The following is an 18,478-nucleotide window of genomic DNA, read 5'->3' as shown; positions in this document are numbered from 1 at the left end:
AGCCCCTACGGGATCCCCCGCTGAAGACCTGGCAAAGCCTGGGGGACCCATGGGTGGGGGGCCGGGGCTGACGGCTGCGCTCGGGCGCTTCTCGGTGCTGCCTCCTCCTGCCGACGGGTGCCCGGCGTGCTGCAGCCCTGGGGCGAGCGGGGGGCCGCGTCCCCCACCCTGCACATGCACCCCGGGAGCACACCAAGCCAAGCCTTAATGCCAGGCCCCCGCCGCACGCTTCTGCTCGCACACCAGCACCGGCTCTGCCAGGCATCGCAGCGCCTTTATTGCCAGGGACGGGGACATCCTCCCCTGCAGGAGCACTGCTGGGGCAACGCAGGGACAGACAGGGCTGGGACGTAATTTTTGCTGCTTGAGGCTGCTAATTAGGGTGCTGGCTGATTGCTATCGGGTGACTCGCAGCTGTGGTGCGGGCAGCGCGGTGGGTGGTCGCAGGGGACGTGGCGCAGGGGCCGGTGCTGGCGATGCTCAGGGCTGGGTGCTCGTTGGGGTCCCGGCTGGCTCGTCCTGGGGGGCTCCTGGTGTCATGTCACCAGGCTGGGGGGTGCCCTGGGAGGGGACGGGGTGCTGAGGCGGCACTGGGACACCCAGCCCCAAGGGAAGGGTCTGGGCCCCCCCCCGAAGCCCCCAGCCCCCTGGTGCGGCTGGCAGCGAGGAGCCCGCGCGTCCCCACCTCGTGGACACGAGTCCATCCAGAACTGGATTACGCCCACGAGCAGGGGGCTGCCGGCCCCAAAGCATTGGGGACGCCCGTGTCCCGCTGCCAGCCAGCCCCATGCACCCAGGGGTGGGCTGTGGTGAGCCCACCCCCCAGTCTGGGAGCCCCCCAGCCCCCCCAAAGTGCCCCCAGCCCTCTCACCCCACTGCCCACTCATGCCTTTGGACGGGGTGCCCAGCAAGATGTGGGGTCCCATGGGGGTCCCTGGCCTGCAGGGAGAGGTGAGCAGGCTGTGGGGCCACACGGAGGGGTCTCAGGGATGGACACAGGGGGTGCGGGGGCCCCCATGGGGTCTACAACGAAAGGCACCAAAAAGGGTTGCAATAGGGGCGTGGGGACGAGCAGCAGGGCCACAGGAATGGCACCCACAGAAATGGGAGAAAACGGGGGGGACGCAGTCCCCCATCCCCCCCCCGACTGCCATCACCACGCGCAGCACCCCCGTGCGGGGATGCCAGCACCACCCCACGGCTCCGGGTTCAAGTGCCACCGTCCCAGCCCCGCTCTCCCCCGTCCACCCCGTGTGCGCCCCTCGGCTTCGTCCCCGCGTGCGCAGAACCGCGCCGGGTTTGCGGTGTCCCCCCTGTCCCCCCCTGTCCCCCCTGTCCCCCCCGCTGTATGTATGTACCAAGGATGTTATTTTACCAGGACTCCGGACAGTATTAAAAATTAAAATCAAACCCGTGTCTGAGGGCAGCCGCGGCGCAGCGTTCGCTGGATCCACTTCTTGTGCCCCACCGCCGAGGTGGCCACCGGCGGCTTCAGGGGGTCTTCGGGGCGGGGGCTGCTGAAGGACATCACCCCCGCCACTGCCGCTGGCTGCCCGCACACCAAGGGGCTCCCGGAGTCACCCTGGGTGGAGGTGGCAGTGGGGACCCGGCCTCCCGCAGCCCCCCAGGCACCGAGGGGCGACGCTCGGCGACCCCTCGCCCCCCACGCAAAGCCCCCCCCGAGCCCCTCACCTTGGTGGGAGCGGCGCCGCGGTGTCTCCCCTGGAAGCAGATCATGGTGGGGGCGATGTCGCCGTGCCAGAAGCGGCTGTTGTTGCACATCCTCGCGTCCAGCACCGCCACCTCCAGCTCCTGCAGCGCGGCCGCCGGATCCCTGGGCACTCCCCAGCCCGCCAGGCTGCACGCCGTGCCGGCCTTCGGCTCGCGCCGCAGCAGCGCGATGGGGCGCCGAGTCCTGCTCCACGACACCGGCCCCGAAAGCTGCGGGTGGTTCGGCACCGGGTCACCCACCGGCTTGGGGGGCTGGGGGGCAGCACAGCCGGTGTAGCACCCGTGGGTGCGCGGAGACGTCACCGAGATGTGAAAGCGCAACGAGGTGAGGAGAGGAAATGGCACCCGGCCCGGCGCAGCGGGACAGCCCCGCTGGCGGTGCTTCCTGGCACCAACCGTCCCTCGGGGACCCTCCCCAGCCCCGCAGCAGCCCCCCCGGCCAACACGAAGCCCACCTGGAGCAGGAGGAGGTCGTTCTCCATCGTCTCACGGTTGTAGTTGGGGTGGGGGCAGGCTGCCCGGATGGCGAAGCTCTGGGTGGCCGCCCCGCGGTCCCAGAGGTGATGCAGCCCCACCACCACCTTCACAGGGCCCTTGAGCCTGCGGAACCCACGGGACGTCCACGGGGGTGTCCCACCAACCCCCCCCGTCCCCCCGTCCAGGGGGGGATGCTCCCCGCTCCCCGCTCACCTCCGTACGATGCAGTGCGCGGCCGTCAGCACCCAGCGCCGCTGCACCAGGGCTCCCCCGCAGATGTGGACGCCCCCAGACTGCACCGACACCATGTAGGGCCGGGAGTGGGGCTTGGCCTCGTGCCCCCCGATGATCCCCAGCCGTGACCGGCCCCGGGATGATGGGGGAAAGAGAGCTCCCAGTGCTGCTGCTGGGGCGCGGGGACGGCCGCTCTCCATCTCCACCGATCCCTGTGGTGATGAGACCCCCCCAGCCCCCCCGTGGTGCTCACCCAGCCCACCCGAGGGCAGGGGCAGCAGCAGCAGCAGCAGCAGCCCCAGGCTCGCCCTCGCCTCCATGCTGCTCCCAAGGGCTCCCCGTGCTCGCGGCAGAGGCGACGCGAGGCTCAGGTGCGTGGCGCCGAGCCGGGGCAGAGGAAGGCTCTGGTGATGTGCAAGGTGGGAGCAGCGCCGGCCCCCCGGCTCTCACAGGAAGGGGGGGGAAGCAGTGCGAGCGCCTGAAGGTGTGAAAAAAACACCCACAGAGACACAGCCCCAACCGTCCCGTGGAGACAGCGGCGCTGAGCCGCCCCGTGCACCTAACCTTGCACCCTGGGGTGCCGGTCCCCATCCCCGCCGCTCAGCCGAGCCAAGGAAGCCACATCCACAGCTCTCCCAGAAAGGTTTTTAATGAGAATTTTGCCCGATTTGTGCTCATCACAGCCCCAAGTGCACCCGGCGCAGCGCGGCACCCCGCTCCCACCACCGCACCCACCCTTACCTGCAGCCTAAAACCACCCCAAAGCTGCACGGCCGGACCCCGACCCGCAGCCCCCAGCTCCCCCCTCAGCTCGTGGCCTTGGGGACAGCCCCGGCTCGGGCCAGGCTCCTCAGCAGCCTCTGGAAGAAGAACTCGGTGTGGTAGTCCAGCCGGCTGAGGTGCCGCAGCAAGAGGGGCACCTCGTCCCTCCTCACCCCAACGCACACCGGGATCACCCTGGTGCCGCCGCGCTGGACGAGGTGCTGCAGGCTCCACTCGGAGACGCGCTGGCACCACGGGTCCCCCAGGGCCTCGGCGGAGAGGAGGAGGATGGCCACGCGGCTGGCACGGATGGCCTCGGCGGCGCTCTGCACGGCGCACGTCCCGGCCACCCGGTCCTGGTGCTCGGCGTAGCCCTGGAAGCCCCGCGCCCGCAGGTACTCGGCGATGCTGGAGGCGACACCATCGTCGGCGGGGCAGTACCAGATGGAGAAGTCGTAGGTGAAGCCGTGGTGTGCTGACATTTTTTTTTTTGGGGGGGTGCGGGGGGGGTACAGGCTGGCTCCCCCCACCCGGTTGGAAGCCCGCGGTGCCGCCGGCTGCTCCCCGGGTAAAGGTCAGGCGCCGAGTCCTCGCGGAACCAAGCGCCGCCGGTGCCGTGGGGGCACCCCAAAGCGCTCGGGGACGTCCCAGGGGGGTCCGGCAAACGCCCCCAGGACGCAAAACCTCGCCTCCTCCTCCTCCTCCTCGTCCTCTTCCTCCCCGGGGGGGCTCAGAAGGCTTTCTGCCTCGTCTCGGCCATGTCCCGCTCCAGCGCCGCGCCCGCCCGCCGCAGCTCCTCGCACTTCTCCGCCAGCTGCCCCCGGGCCTCCCGCAGCCTCCGGTTCATCTCCACGTAGCCGCGGCTCTGCCGGTACAGCCGCTCCCGCTCCTCCTCCTCCGCCGCCTCCTGCCCTGTGGGGGGCTCAGCATAGGTGGGGGGGCAGCGCGGGGGTCTCCATCCCGCTGCCCCTCTCCCCAAAATGCCCCTCGGGGGGGGCTCTCACCTGGCGCGGGGCCGTCGTGGTCGCCGCCGGGGGTCCGGGGGGGCTCGGCGGGCAGCAGCAGGACGGGGTCGGCCGGGCGCGTGCCCCCCACGTCGGCCAGGACCTGCTCCACGGTGGGCGGCTCGGGGCGGGTGGGCAGCACCCGCTTGGCCTTGGAGGTCATGGCCGGGGGGGGTTCCTGGGGGGGGTAGGGGGCTGATGGGGGGACAGACGGACAGCCTGCCCACCCTGGGACAGACGGACACCCCTCCCTGCCCTCGGACAGACGGACACAGATCGGTGCCCTCCCCTCCTGGCCCCCCCAGGCAGACAGACAGACAGACACCTCCCCCCCCTTCCCCGTCAGACAGACAGCCCTGACCCCCCCGGACAGACAGACAGTTCCAGCAGGGCTGCCCCTGGCTCAGTTTAACCCCCCCCCCAGACAGACAGACAGACAGACCCCTCTGGATGGACACACGGACCTCCCCCCCCCCAGGGCAGACAGACAGACAGACAGCCGGCCCCCCTCCCTCCCCCCCCCACCGGACAGACGGACCCGCTGGCCCCTCCGGGACGGAGCCCACCCCCTCCCCTCCCCACAGACAGACGGACAGACCCCCCCCCACCCCCGGACAGACGGACAGACCCCTCCTTCCCCTTCCCCCCCCCCCACGCTCACCCCTTACCCTCCTCGCGGCCGCCGTACGGCCACGCTCCTCCCCTCCCCCCTCCGGCACCGCCCCCTCCGTGACGTCACCACACAGGCCCCACCCCCGTGACGTCATCGCACAGGCCCCACCCCCGTGACGTCATCACACTAGCCCCTCCCCCCACGGACCCGCGGCGCCCCCCCCCGGCGGCGCAGGGAGGAGCAGGCAGCTGGGAGGGGGGGAGGGGGTGGTTTATTGGGGGGGGGGTGACACGGGGGGCACTGGGGGGAGGGGCTGGGGCTGGTGGTGTCCTGGTGCTACCCCAGAGCCCTCCCAGTGTCATCCCAGTGCCCTCCCAGTGCCGTTCCAGTATCATCCCAGTGCCGTCCCAGTATCATCCCAGTATCGTCCCAGTATCGTCCTGGTGTCTCAGTCGCTCTTCGCGTCCCGCGCCAGCTTCACGGCTGCCCTGGAGGCTGTGGGGCAGAACCGGGGCCGGGTGAGGGCCACGAGAGACCCGGGGGAGGGAGGGGGGGGCACAGACGGGGCTGAGCCCGGCCGCTGCTCCCCGGGGGGCTTCACGTGGGGGGCTTCTAGCAGGGAGGTGCGCTACGGGATGGCTCCGGGGGGGCTTCAAGCAAGGATATGTGCTATGGGACAGCTCTATGGGGGCTGCAGGGGGGGGATATGTGCTACAGGATGGTTCCGGGAGGGTCTCCAAGCAGGGACGTGTCCATGCGCTACAGGATGGCCCCTGGGGGGGCTTTGTGGGGGCACACGCGCTACGGGACGCCCCCCCGGGGGGGCTTCTAGCAGGGATATGTGCTATGGGATGGCTCCGCGGGTGCTGCATCCACTCTACGTGGGGTTAGGGGCGGTTGTGCGCGACCCCCCCCCGCTGATTTCTGCAAGAGCAGGGGCTGGGGTCAGCGGGGGGGGGGGGCGTTACGTACGGACAGGCTGAGCTGCGGGGCCACCTCGGCCGCCAGCCGGGCTCTGCTGCTGAGCAGCGTCTGCAGGACTGCACCGGGAGGCGCGGAGAGAAGAGAGAGGGTTACGGGGCTGGGGGGGGGACCACGGGGGGGGGGGACACCACGGGGGCTGCGAGGGGCGCAGCCTGCTCCTTGTGCTTGGGTTGGGGGGGGTCCCGGTGGGAAGGCAGAGCTGCCCGAGGCTCCTCGGGGCGAGGAGGTGCCCCAAAAAGGGGCAGGAGCACGGGGGGAGGATGGTGAGGGGGAAAATGGGGGGGGGGGACACGGGAATGCTCAGCCCGAGCTACCTTCTCGGGTGACGGTGGAGGCCGCGTCCAGCGCCTTGGTGCTGAGGTCGCCCAGCACGGAGTCCACAGCCTGGTGGTGCTTGAGGAAGCAGGGCCGGATGACGCTGTGGTACAGCACCTGCGAGCCGTTCCAGGACACGGGGGCCATGCACCACACCAGGAACAGGCACTGCGAGGGGCGGGGGGAAGAGATGCAACAGGGCTGGGGGTGGCAGGGAGAGGCAGCCGCTGGGGTGCTCCGGTCCTGTCCTGCCCCAAAATTGGAGCTCGTGGAGGCCCCGGCAGATCAACTGAGCTGTGCCACCGACTGTCCCGAGCAGGACAGTGCCAGCTTGGTTACACGGGCACACAGGATCCCCTCAAGCTCAGTCATCAGGTGAGGGGACTCCAGGAACCGCAGCCCCCTGCTCCCTCCCCCCCCCCCAAAACGCCGTTACCTTCCCGACGTAGTAGAAGGGGAACCAGTAGAGGAAGGTGTCGGAGAAGAACTCGGCTACGCTGAAGACGCCGTACACCACCCAGTAGGTCAGCCACGTGGTGTCGTCCTCCTTGCTGGAGCTCTCGATGGCTTTGATGCTGCGGGTGGCAGGGGACGGGTCACTGCTTCTGCAGGCTCGCTGCCGGGGTGGGCACAGCTGCCCCAAAAGTTGGGTGCTGCTGGCTCACACTGGGACCTTGCCATGCTCTGGTGTTTTCGGGACCACGCTCTCGGGAGCTTCCTACTCACAGCGAGCTCCTGGGGCTGCCCGTCCACCAGGGAGACCCCCAGGCAAGGGCAGGGGGGGCTGTGAGCATGGTACTTACGAGACGTACGCGGGGTAGACGAAGCCGATGAGGTTGCAGAGCAGCGAGGCGCCGTAGCCGAACACCAGGTACAGCCCCAGGAACGCCACGGAGCCTGCAGGGGCAGAAAGGAGACCCCAGGATTCGTGGTGGGGCAGCTGAGCAGAGCCAAACCTCGGGGCTTGCACTGTTCACTCTGGTCCCAGTTTGCTCTGGTCACCGTTTGTCCCCTCCCTGGCCTGGGGGGGACGGCCCCGCAGCAAACACTCAGCACCTTGAGTCCACCTCGAGCCAGCCTGCCTGGGGGGAAGGGGTGACCCCAGCCCCAGGGCTCACCCCAGCCTCCCTCCCTGCAGCTCTCCGCACGTGCTTGTGTTGGGAACTCAGCCCCCTGAGAAACAGCAAGCCAGTCCTGCTCCCCCGTCATTCAATTAAATCGTTAAATTAAACACGAGCCAAAGCTTTGGGCTGCTTGGCACCTCCCCAAACGCTGGCAGAGGCTGGACCTGAGGAGCCCAGGGAGCCGGGGAAGCACCCTTGGGACCCGCAGAGCCCGTGTCAAGGGCATTTTGTGTCACCCCAGCAGGTTCTCAGCTCCTCGCCCTGCTTACAACACTCCCCCGGTGTAAGCGCCTTACCCTGCAGCAGGCAGAAAGCCGGGACTTAACGAATTAGGGGAAGGGGGCACGGAGCACGGATCATCCCCCAGCTGCTCACGGCAGCGTTTCTGCACCGCGCGGGCACCCCGGGGTGCTGGGGCTCTGCAAGGAGGGGGGGGGGTAGGGGGCAGGAGCAGCACCCCCACGGCAGCGGTGGCGGCTCCCCACACGCAGAACTAACAGGCAGGTTCGGGCAGCTCCGGGTTTCGTGCCCTAAAGAGCCTTAGGATGGATTTCACGGGCTAAGTTTAGCCCCCGGAGGAATTTACGTAAGGGCAAGGCACAAAGGAGAGGCTTTGGATTGCACAGAGGAGCCTGGGGTGTCAGGGGGCAGGGAGGGACGGGCCCGGGGTGTGAAACCCACAGCGCTAGTGGGGAATTAGGAAAAAATCAGGCAGAGAAAGGGGTTTTCTCTCCCCTGTGGATCCGGACAAGGATTCACCCCGTGGAGCTGCCCCCAGGCACCCGTCCCGTGCCCGAGAGCCCCCCAGAGCCCTCGTAGCAGCTCAGAAGGCACCGAGCTGCCCCCGGGGGCTTCAAACACAAATTTGGGACCGCTGCAGAGCTGGGGACGGCGAGGAAGAAATCCGGTATTTGTTGCTTGGCACCAGCTTCGCCTTTCAGAAAAGGTGAAGAAAGGAGGCAAAAAATCAGCCTTCCAGCCAGGAGGTGCGCAGTGGGGTAACCCAGACCCCCCCCCAAGGAAGGTTTTGCACCAAAATAGGAAATATTCGCAGCCATAAAGCAGCAGAAGGCTCCACGTGGCCAAGGGCAGGGGCACGGCCACGCCGGGGGCGATAGGAGGGGGTCAAGTGGGGCCGAGGAGCCGTTCCCGGGGGAGATATCTCTGGTTTCTCATTAATGAGCAAACAGCAGCTGGTTAACGAGAGGACCTCTGCCCTCCTTCCCGGGGGGGGACGGGGACGGGACAGGGCCCCGCTGTAGCTTGGCTTCCCCATGGGGGGGGACGGGGGTCACGGCGTGTTTAACGGGGACCTTGTGCCAGCAGCAGGGACTGAGGGCAAAGACCATGGTGCTGACACCCCCCCCAAAATAAAACACCCCCCAAACAGCTCCCTGATCCCCCCCCCAGACCCTCCCCAGCCCTGCAAGACCCCCAAAGGGGGTGGTTAAAACCCCCCAGGAGCAGGGCACAAAGGGGGGGGGGGGGCGACCCTGAATTGAGGGGGGCTCCTAAAATTGGGGGGGGGCACAAAAAAAACGGGGAGGGCGCACAAAATTGAAGGGGACAGAGAAAAATCGGGGGGACACCCAAGATTGAGGGGGGACACAGAAAATTGGGGGGAGACCCAAAAACCGGGGGGAGACCCCAAAAACCGGGGGGAGACCCCAAAAACCGGGGGGAGACCCCAAAAACCGGTGGGGGGGGGGGCTGCAGGGAAGGCCGGGGGGGCAGCACAACCTTGAGGATCTGAGGGGTCCCTGTGGGTCCGGGGAGCCCCCGCGGGGCTGAGGGTCCCGGGAGGAACCGGGGGGGATCCCGGGGAAACCGGGGGGACACGGAGGAGGGGGGGGATCCCGGTCTCACCTGAGGCCAGGTAGAGCCGCCGGACTCCGGTGCGGGCCTCCAGGCGGCCCAAGAGGTCTGCGAGGGGCCCGGGGCGGTCGAGGAGGCGCTGGAGGCGCTGCAGCACCGTGCCCATGGCTGCGGGCCCCGCTCGCCGCTGCCCCGGGGCCGGTGCCGGGGCCCAAAGCGGTGGCGGCGGCGGCGGCGGCGCGGGGCGGGGAGGGGCGGGCAGGTGGCGGCGCCGTTGCCATGGCAACGCCCGCTCCGCCATGGCGGCCAGGCCGGGCCTAGGCCTGGGCCTGGTGTTAGGGTTGGGGTTGGGGTTGGGGTTGGGGTCGCTGCTGGCTGCCGCCGAGCCCCGCGTCTACCTGGGCAGCTGGGCCGTGAGGGTGGCGGTCGGGCACCGGGAGGCTGCCAGGCTGGCTCGCCGCCATGGGCTGCTCTGCCTCGGCCAGGTTGGGGACCCCCAAAGTCCTCCCCACGGACCCCTGGCTCGTCCCCGCAGCACCGGCAGTGGTGTGGTGCTGGGGTGTTAGTGCCGCTGTGGTGGTGGAGGCAGGGGGTCGGTTAGGGTTTTAAGGTGCCTCTGGTGGGCTGGCATGGGGATGGGAATGAGAGGAGGAAAGCAGTGCGATAGGGCTGCACGGGTAGCTATGGGGTTGTGCAGGTACCTATAGGGCTGTACGGGTACCTGTAGGGCTGGACAGGTACCGATAGGGCTGTACAGATACCTATAGGGCTGCACAGGAACCTATAGGGCTGTGCAGGTACCTGTAGGGCTGCACAGCTACCTGTAGGGCTGCACAGGTACTGGTAGAAGTTCACAGGCACCTGTAGGGCTGCACAGGCACCCATGGCCTCTACACCACAGGTGGGGGAACCCAAAGTCACGCACAGCCGCACCCTGCAGAGCACCCCTCTCCTAACAGCACCCCTGCCATACACTCAGCTGCAGCCCCCCCAGGCTCTGCAGCCCGGGCAGGGCCGGCACGCTCATCCCCAGCCCGGCTGCCCGCTCCAAACCACCTCACGGCAGCTTTTTGGGCCCGCAGGTGCTGGAGGGAGAGCCCTACTACCACTTCAGGCACCGCGGCACCAGGCAGAAGTCCTTAAGCAGGCACTGGGGCTGGAACCTGCGCCTGAGCAGGGAGCCGAAGGTAGAGGGGGGGCTGCTGGGGACACCGTGGCAGCACCGACACGTCCCAGTTCATGCACTGCTCTGGGACGTGGCCGTACCAGCACCACCCCGAGCTGCGAGGGAACCACGTGTGGCCGTGCCTGTCTGGCACTGACAACGCTGCCAACCCCCCAGGTTCTCTGGTTTGAGCAGCAAACAGCAAAGAGGCGCGCGAAGAGAAGCGTCAGCGTGGTGCCGACGGACCCCTGGTTCCCGAAGCAGTGGTACATGGTGAGGCTTTGCCCCTCGCTCGCCTAATCCCAACACCCTTAAGCAAATCACCTGCCCTGCGCAGAAACAGGACTAATACCGGCGGTGATGAGACAGCAGGAGAGTCCCTGAAGGACATTTGCAGCCCGGTTGATCAATCCTAATCCGTTTTCCAGAATAATGACATCAACCCCGATCTAAACGTCCTGGCTGCCTGGAGCAAAGGCTACACCGGGCTGGGGGTTGTGCTGTCCATCCTGGACGATGGCATCGAGAAGGATCATCCCGACCTGTCCGCCAACTACGTAACCACAGCTCCCCGGGGCAAAGCAGCAAGGGCTTGGGGAGTCTCGGGGCGTTGTTTGCAGGGGTGGGAGGGAGCTGGCAGCTTTCTGCAGCCCGTGGGACTCCGCAGGGGGAATTCAGCCTCTCCGTGGCCGGATCAAAAGGCTTGGTGTCTCCACAATGAATTCTTACATCAAGGAAATGTTAGAATGTGTACGTGCTCAAGCCCCCAAAACAGCCAGATGTAATTACAGCAAGCTGCAAAGCGAGTAAAGCTTGTAAGCCCTCACACGCTGGGAGAGCAAAGGGAAAAGGGCAGGGGATTCGTAATCAGCTATTGTTCGTAACAGCCCGGGTTCGGTGCCCTGTGGTGCCTCCTGCCCAGCTCCCCTGCAGGCGAGACTCACCCGTGGCACGCCAGGGGTCTCCAAGCTGCTTTCTCACTGCTTGTGAACACACACTGAAGCAGTCCAGTGATGCACAAATTACCCTCTTTTAGTGAAATCCCACTCCCAACAGGTTCAGGAGAAGCCAGAGCAGTGCTGGGTGTGTGGGAGCTTCCCTTGGTGCTCTGGGCTGGGTGACGCTCGTGGCCCCAAAATGCCAGCCCCTTGCCCTGAGCTGGCACAGCCACATTTTGCATGAGGTTTTCTCACACTTTTTGCGGTAGGATCCCCTCGCGAGTTACGACTTCAACAGCAACGACCCCGACCCCCAGCCCAGGTACAACGCCTGGGACGAGAACCGGTGAGTTTCCTCCTCGGGCTGTCTGAGGAAATCATTTCTCATGCCGGGAATGTTACACCTCCCAGGGCCGAGCCTACGGCAGCCCCTCGGCCCCTCACCGAGGACGGCTCGTGCTGTGGCTGCCCCCAGGCACGGGACGCGCTGCGCAGGAGAGGTGGCGGCGGTAGCCAACAACCAGATCTGCGGCGTGGGCGTCGCGTACAACGCGAAAATTGGAGGTGAGCAGCAAATCCTGCTGCTGCTGCGCCATGCAGGAGGGGATCACGAGCCAGCTCACACACCCGGGAGGAGCGTGAGCCTCACAGTCTGCTGTCCTCGGGCTGACACCGACGTCACCACCATCCAAATTCTGCAGAACCAGGGGGACCGCGGGGCTTTCTGAGGGATTGGCTGCTGGCCGCAGCGCTTTGGACGTTATCAGTGATCCCCTGCGTGATGTTTCCCAGCTGTAAAAGCCCCGAGGGCTTCCTGCAGCAGCTGGGCTGAGCTGAGGGCTCAAACAGCACTAGAGGGTGCTGCGGATTTGCAGCAAGGCCAGCAGCAGTGCAGGGCTCTTCCTCCGCACCTCCTGGGGCTGAATGCCCCACACAGAGCTCTCCAACCACACGCTGGCCCGGTTCCCTGCAGAAGCAACTACACCAAACGGGGTTAAAAGCTGGGAAAACTTGCTGGGCTTAACAAGGGGTTGTGCTCAGACCCCCAGGAGCCTGATGCTGTGGGGCAGGGTTAGGTGCAAGGTGCCCGAGGGAAGCAGGGAGCGGGGTTGGGGGTCAGCCAGAACCCGCTGAGCCCTCGCTGCTGAGCCCTGCAGGCGTGCGGATGCTGGACGGTCCCATCATGGACATCGTGGAGGCTCAGTCCCTCGGCCTGCGCCCACAGCACATCCACATCTACAGCGCCAGCTGGGGCCCCACAGATGATGGGAAGACCGTGGATGGGCCGGGAGTGCTGGCTGCGGAAGCCTTTTACAGAGGGGTGACAAAAGTAAGCGCGGCGTTGGCCTCGGGGGTGCTGGATCCGGAGCAGAGCCGCTGCCCGCAGGGCGCTGGGTCCTCGTGGTGGGGCAGGAAAGCTCCAGGCTGGATGGGATGAGTGCAAGGAGCCCTGCTCAGCCCCTTCTGCCTCTACCAGGGGCGCGGGGGCCTTGGCTCCGTCTTCATCTGGGCCTCGGGCAACGGCGGCACCAACTACGACAACTGCAACTGCGACGGGTACGCCAACAGCATCTACACCCTGTCGGTGGGCAGCGTCTTGGCCAGCGGCCGGCGGCCCTGGTACAGCGAAGCCTGCTCCTCCACCCTCACCACCACCTACAGCAGCAGCACCAGGAGCGAGCTGCAGATCGTGAGTGACCCCCCCGGCAAGGAACCGGGTGCCACAGCTCGTCTGAGCCCACCTTGCACCCAGGGACGGAGAGGGAGCCTTTATTCGAGTGCCTGCCTCGAGGGCATGGAGGGGCCAGGAGAGCAGAGCCTGCGGGAGCGTTTATTGGGGTTACCCCACTCCAGGCAGCCCTGCCCCCTGCTCCAGCTCCTGTCCCCCCCAGGTGACCACCGACCTGCGCCACCGCTGCACCGACAAGCACGCGGGCACCTCCGCCTCAGCCCCGCTGGCTGCAGGAATGGTCGCCCTTGCTCTGGAGGCCAAGTAGGTGCCGGGGTGGCCACGGGGGTGTCCCCTGGGAGCACCTGGTACTCACCAGGACTCTTTGGGGACAAAGAAAAGGGATTTTGCTCTGCTAGCAGGGCGGTTGGGGTGCAGAGCTGAGGTCTCCTTGGGCTGCAGGGCAGCATCTTCTCCCAGGGCACTACGGGAGAAGGGTCAGGGACAGGAGGAGATGTTGCTCCCATGCAGTCAATGAAGGTTTTGGGGAGGAGACGGGGCCAGGCCAGCTAACTTTCCCAAATCTCCCCCTCAAAAAGCTAACCCAGGGCAGAGACCTCTGCCCCAAAAAGCCCTCTTGCTTCCAGCCCGGCGCTGAGCTGGCGGGACGTGCAGCACCTGGTGGTCAGGGCCTCCAAACCTGCCCACCTGCAGGCAGAAGACTGGGCTGTGAACGGGGTCGGGCGCAAGGGTGAGCTCGGGGCTGAGCCACTGAGGGAGCATTCCCTCGCAGAGCAGCTCACGAACCCTCCTCTCTTGGAAATCCTCTGCTCCGCAGTGAGCCACCACTACGGCTACGGGCTGCTGGACGCTGGGCTGCTGGTGGAGCTGGCCAAGGCATGGGCAGGGACTCGGCCCCAGCGGAGGTGCTCGGTCAGAGCTCTTCGTGCCCCCCGGTAAGGAACGAGGTCCCCTGGGTCTGACCCCATGCAGGAGCTTTGTTGGAGCAAAGCTGTGCAGGAGCAGGCATTGCTGCCCAGGAACGGGCTTCTGCTGTCACTGCAGGGCTGTGTTTAGAGGTCACGGTGGAGGAAAGGATGCCCGTGGAGGGGGGAGAGACGCCCTCACCCTGTCTTGTACCTGGCAGGAACATCGGCTCCAAGCTCACCGTGTCCGTGGACGCCTCCTCCTGCTCGGGGAGGACCAAGCGCATCCGCTCGCTGGAGCACGTCCAGGTCCAGCTCTCCCTGAGCTACAGCCGCAGGGGGGACCTGGTGCTCGCCCTGAGCAGCCCCATGGGGACCACGTCCACGCTGGTGACCGTGCGGTGAGGGCGCTCTGCAGGGAGCATTTCGTGATGGGAACGTTACAGAGCAGAGATTTAGCGGCTGCTGGGGGTCTCCTCCTCTCACAGCCTCTCCTGGGGCCAGAAGAGAGGCCCCAAGTCCTGGCAATGCCCCGTTACACCAAAATCAGGGTTTTGGAGAGCCCCTTTGGTCTGCAGCCTCCCTCCCGGCTCTCACTCGCGGCTCTGCTCTCCCCCAGCCCGTACGACACCAGCCAGCAGGGCTACAAGGACTGGACCTTCATGTCCACGCACTTCTGGGATGAGGACCCCAACGGGACCTGGACGCTGCTGCTGGAGAACAAGGGCGATGCCTACAACACGGGTGGGCCCCAGGGGATGGACTCCAGTCACCAGTGTCACCAGTATCACCCAGTGCCCTGCTGTCCTCCCTCTGTGGTTAGCACCTGGCTGGCCTCCTCCTCTCCCAGCTCCCTCCTAGAGGCCGGAGGCTCTCTGCAGGGCCACATTTCATCATGTTTTGAGGGTCTCCCTGCACACAGCCTGGAGGAAAACATTTCTTTCCCCAGATCTTCCAGCCCCATGCCCACCGCTTTGCACACCCCAAACCCTGGAGGGTGGGAACACGCAGCCCCCATCCAGCATGTGTCCTGTCCCCCTGTCCCCAGGCGTACTGAGCAGCTTCATCCTGCACCTACACGGCACAGACGAGGACATGACAGCCAGGCACTTCGCAGCCCCCCCCGCGGACGAGTGCCTCAAGCGGGACGCGCAGGGGGCGTGCGAGGGTGAGCGCACCCCTCACCACACCTTTGGGCAGGAGGGGACAGCACCCCCGGCTCCTGGCGGCCCCACATCCCAGCCCCATCCCTTTGCAGAGTGCAGCAGCTCCCTCTACGCCTACCAGCAGCGGTGCCTGCCCTACTGCCCCCCGCGCTCCTACGGCTGGACCCGGGGAGCCCCCTCCACGAGCGCATCCCGGGTGTGCTCCAGCTGCCACCCCTCCTGCTACACGTGCCGGGGCGCCTCGGCCAACGACTGCACCGCCTGCCCCCCTGCTCATGTCTTCCACGAGCTTTCCCACTCCTGCCCCTCTCTGCTGGGCTTCTCCCCCGAGGACGGGCAGCACGGGGACCTCCTCCCGGTCCTCGTGGTCTGCGGGGTTCTGATCCTCTTGGCCATCCTCTGCGCCATGTACCGCAAGGTCGTGCAGGCTGGCTGGCCCTATAGGTAGCACCTGCTGGCCCTGGGCTGCAGGGACACAAGGACACCAGCCCGGGAAGGAGCTGTCCTTGCTCCCCTTCTGAATAAATGTTTTGTTGCCCTTTGGGGCTGCCCTTCCTGAAGGCTGACGTTCCTTGCCAGCAGCTGTGCGCTGACCCCGCTCCATATCCAGCTCCGTGCATGGGTACGGACGCAGCGGTGGCTTCCCCCCCCCCCTTTCCCTGGCTCATCCCTTCCATTCCCCGGGGATTTACACGGCGCTGGGGACCCAGCCCCTGGCTGGCTGCTGCGAGGGAGCTATTTCCAGCTGGGCCGGGCTGCGTGGCCGAGCACGGAGCCCCGCGCCCTTTCCCAGGCGCAGAGGAGGAGATGTGACTTCCCTCCAAACAGCTGCGCCCCAGTAAACACGGCCAGTGCCTCCAGCACTGGCTGAGCGATTTTGGCAGGGGAGAGGGAGCTGAACTGGGAGCAGGACTGGGAACCACCACTCCGTGGTGCTGGCACAGCAGGGCCCCAGTGATCAGCAGCCTTCAGAAACGTGCCCGGGGCCGGCAGCAGTGCGGCACCAGGCAGGGCTTGGAGGGGGCATGGGGATCGCTGCCAGCTGGGGCCCGGCCACCAAACAGCAGGAACGGGGCCGCTGCGGGCACCCAAACCTGCGTGGCATCGCGGGGTGGCAGCGGGCTGAGCCCCCCAGCCCCGGGCTCTGCGTGTTTGCACAGCTGAGGAGGATTTGGGAGGCGAAGAAGAGAGCAAGACCTTTGTCCAAGCACGTAATCATCCACGAAAGCACCCCTCGGCGGGACGTTACAGAGCTCTGGGCGACGGCCAAGCGCTGCAGCGAGGCTTCCCCATGGCAGCGCTGGCCCCCCAAGCCAGGGTCCCTGCTTGGGGGGGGTTTCCCCATCCCGCTCCCCTCCTCGCAGGCTGTCCTAGTCCTCGGCGGGCAGCCTGCAACGCGGGAGCCGCTGCTGCGCCTCGGTGCGCACGTCGTCCTAGGGGAGAGATGGGGATGGGAAGGGGGCTGTGCCCCACAGCTCGTGCCACCCCATCCCGGACCCCAGCCCCGTCCTCACCGCCCGGCAGAGCTGTCCCAGCAGCGGGACGAGGCGCAGCAGCTCCTCGTCCCCAGGGTCCCCGAACCACCTCGGCACCGGGATCCAGTTGGCAGCCTGGGGAGAGAGGGCGAGCGCTGGCCACGGGGCAACCGTCGTGGCCACGGGGCAAGTGAATCCCCCGACACGAGAGCCAGCGGGTACCTGGGAGGGGAAGCCCTGGATGGTGTGGTCCAGGGCCACCGTCTTGGCCAGGTCTCTGCCCAGCAGGGCCAGATCCTTCCAGTAGCAGCCGCGGGCGCAGAGGCAGTCCCGCTGGGAGAGGCAGCGCCTGCAGGGGGACGCGGAACCCGTGGGGAGCAGCCCCGGCCACGGGAGTGCCCCCCCAGCAGGGTTTCTGCAGGGACATCACCTGATCAGCTTCTTTTTGGGGTCCAGCACATCCAGGATCTTCTCGGCGTAGTCCTGCTTCGCCGTCGTGAAGATGAAGATCTGGGGAGAGCAGATGAAGGCTCCTGTGTGAGCTGCCCGAGCCCTCCCCACCCCAGTGCAGCAGCACCCGCCTGGCTCTGCGCAGACCCCCGGGGAATTTTGGGGGGCTCCGGGTACCTCGTAGGTCTTGGAAAGGCTCTCGAGGAACTGCTGCACGTGGGGACGCAGCTGCACGTGGACCTGCAAGGGAACAGCGCCCGCAGGCAGCCCCGGCACCCAAAACCTGACACCCAGCAGTGCCCCCGAGGGGAGCCCAGGGGACCCCGGCCACCCCCTCCCCTGGGATTCCATCCCCTGGGGTGCAAGGGGAGGACTCAGGACCCAAATCCCCAGCCCCCCACGGCCCCCACCCCGGCACAAGGACGCCCACCTTGTAGGCATCGCCCTGGAAGGAGGTGGTGAAGGAGGCCACGGCGCCTGGCAGCCGTCCGGCGAGCACGGAGGAGCAGACCAGGGTCCCCTCCTATGGTGGGGGGGCAGGCGGCAGCGTCAGGCCCAGCCCCAGCACCGTGCCCCCCCCCCCCCTCCCCAAAATCCCCCCCCAGCTCACCAGCTCCAGGACCAGGGTGTGCTCCGGGGTGCTGCGGGTCCTGCGGGGGCCGGGCGTGGGGGGCGCAGGGAGCGGGCTGGCCGGAGGAAAGCAGAGCTTGGGTGCTGCAGGGGGGCTGTGGAGACCCCCCCCCAAAAAAAAAAACACCATACTCACAGGCTGGGGACAGCGGGGTCCTGGCACTCCTCCACGGGGAGCCCCGAGAAGTAGGCTCCCTTATAGCAGGGCTGCGGCGGGGGGCTCGGGGGGAGTCCCAGCACCGCAGCCCAGGGCTGGCCCCCTCCCCAAACAGGGGTTACCCCACGGTGGGGGGGCTCACCCCTTTCCCCCAGGCAGAGGGAAGTGGACGCCGGGCTGCCACGCTCCCCACCGCACTGCAGCCTGGCCAGCTGCTGCCTGCCGGGGGTCCTCCTGGGGGTCCTTCTGGGGGTCCTTCTGGGGGTCACCGGCTCCAGGGGGGGACCCGGGACACGCTTGCCCCCATCCCCTCCTCTCTCCTGGCGAGTCCGGGGTTTGGTGGCCGAGAGCCCCAGGTCCCCACCGTTCTCCCTGCGGGGTCTCTTTGCCCGTGGGGTGGCCATCCCCAGGACAGACGGACAGACAGGGGGACAGGGGGACCCTCAGGGTGCCAGCACAGAGCCCCAGGCACTCACTAACGCTTGGGGATCCCCCCCAAGGCCAAAGCAGCCCCCACCCAGGAGTTTAGGTGGGTTGGGGCACTCTTATAGGGCACCTTTCTGCCCCCAATCACCCCACAAGCCCCTGCCCACGCTTGGAGCACCTGGCACCACTCAGGCTGTACTGGGACCAGCTGGGGGAGCCCAGCCCTGCCCCAGTTCTGGCTCTCGGCCATCGACCACTGCCCCACTGGGGAGCCCCCAGCTTTTTTGGGAGAGCTCCAAACGCCCCCTGGGGCTCACAGCACGGTGCAGGGGGTGGCCGAGCCTGCGGTGCCCCCACCCTGTCCCCGCACGGGCCCCGCGGGGCGCAGCCAGCCCCGGGTTGGGTTACGGCCGGGGA

General features: G+C 67.2%; 5 protein-coding genes across 11 annotated transcripts; 1 reads left to right on the top strand and 4 right to left on the bottom strand.

Moving 5' to 3' along the window:
- Positions 1–255: 255 nt before the first annotated feature.
- GZMM (granzyme M) lies at positions 256–3,033 on the bottom strand. Of its 4 annotated transcripts, none has more exons than XM_084498431.1 (5): positions 2,422–3,033; positions 2,187–2,331; positions 1,693–1,941; positions 1,412–1,514; positions 256–549 (listed from the first exon to the last, which is right to left on the bottom strand). In XM_084498431.1, exons 1-5 carry the CDS (start codon positions 2,760–2,762, stop codon positions 542–544), a joined length of 846 nt encoding a protein of 281 aa, XP_084354557.1. In that variant the 5' UTR covers positions 2,763–3,033; the 3' UTR covers positions 256–541. The 4 variants fall into 4 exon arrangements, with proteins under 4 accessions (XP_084354557.1, XP_084354556.1, XP_084354554.1 ...); XM_084498430.1 differs by having other exon boundaries at positions 256–561; positions 2,422–3,028; XM_084498428.1 differs by having other exon boundaries at positions 256–561; positions 1,412–1,582; positions 2,422–2,972.
- Positions 3,034–3,073: 40 nt separating this feature from the next.
- LOC311423886 (UPF0449 protein C19orf25 homolog) lies at positions 3,074–4,426 on the bottom strand. 2 transcript variants are annotated; one of them, XM_084498432.1, is made up of 2 exons: positions 4,209–4,426; positions 3,074–4,111 (listed from the first exon to the last, which is right to left on the bottom strand). In XM_084498432.1, exons 1-2 carry the CDS (start codon positions 4,369–4,371, stop codon positions 3,780–3,782), a joined length of 495 nt encoding a protein of 164 aa, XP_084354558.1. In that variant the 5' UTR covers positions 4,372–4,426; the 3' UTR covers positions 3,074–3,779. The 2 variants fall into 2 exon arrangements, with proteins under 2 accessions (XP_084354558.1, XP_084354559.1); XM_084498433.1 differs by having other exon boundaries at positions 3,074–4,116; positions 4,209–4,421.
- A 674-nt stretch (positions 4,427–5,100) lies between these two features.
- REEP6 (receptor accessory protein 6) lies at positions 5,101–9,287 on the bottom strand. Of its 2 annotated transcripts, XM_084499071.1 has the most exons (6): positions 9,111–9,287; positions 6,924–7,017; positions 6,557–6,695; positions 6,120–6,288; positions 5,794–5,861; positions 5,101–5,316 (listed from the first exon to the last, which is right to left on the bottom strand). In XM_084499071.1, the coding sequence occupies exons 1-6, from the start codon at positions 9,223–9,225 to the stop codon at positions 5,299–5,301; spliced, it is 603 nt and encodes a 200-aa protein (XP_084355197.1). In that variant the 5' UTR covers positions 9,226–9,287; the 3' UTR covers positions 5,101–5,298. The 2 variants fall into 2 exon arrangements, with proteins under 2 accessions (XP_084355197.1, XP_084355198.1); XM_084499072.1 differs by lacking the exon at positions 5,794–5,861 and having other exon boundaries at positions 9,111–9,283.
- Positions 9,288–9,358: 71 nt separating this feature from the next.
- Positions 9,359–15,371, top strand: PCSK4 (proprotein convertase subtilisin/kexin type 4; the record flags this gene model as incomplete). Its single annotated transcript, XM_084498413.1, has 15 exons — positions 9,359–9,544; positions 10,142–10,246; positions 10,402–10,497; positions 10,653–10,781; positions 11,432–11,508; positions 11,638–11,726; positions 12,320–12,492; positions 12,640–12,852; positions 13,055–13,155; positions 13,479–13,582; positions 13,670–13,787; positions 13,979–14,158; positions 14,377–14,501; positions 14,806–14,925; positions 15,016–15,371. 15 exons carry the CDS (start codon positions 9,359–9,361, stop codon positions 15,369–15,371), a joined length of 2,172 nt encoding a protein of 723 aa, XP_084354539.1.
- A 393-nt stretch (positions 15,372–15,764) lies between these two features.
- Positions 15,765–18,142, bottom strand: LOC311423953 (CTD small phosphatase-like protein 2-A). 2 transcript variants are annotated; one of them, XM_084498601.1, is made up of 8 exons: positions 17,615–18,142; positions 17,459–17,534; positions 17,279–17,371; positions 17,026–17,088; positions 16,829–16,908; positions 16,621–16,747; positions 16,438–16,533; positions 15,765–16,356 (listed from the first exon to the last, which is right to left on the bottom strand). In XM_084498601.1, exons 1-8 carry the CDS (start codon positions 18,037–18,039, stop codon positions 16,294–16,296), a joined length of 1,023 nt encoding a protein of 340 aa, XP_084354727.1. In that variant the 5' UTR covers positions 18,040–18,142; the 3' UTR covers positions 15,765–16,293. The 2 variants fall into 2 exon arrangements, with proteins under 2 accessions (XP_084354727.1, XP_084354728.1); XM_084498602.1 differs by lacking the exon at positions 17,279–17,371.
- Positions 18,143–18,478: the final 336 nt, after the last annotated feature.

Source organism: Aythya ferina, assembly GCF_964211825.1.
Source record: "Aythya ferina genome assembly, chromosome: 26".
Taxonomy (NCBI): Eukaryota; Metazoa; Chordata; class Aves; order Anseriformes; family Anatidae; genus Aythya; species Aythya ferina.
The sequence above is the reverse complement of the archived record's forward strand: the minus strand, read 5'-3'. Positions and strand labels throughout refer to the sequence as shown.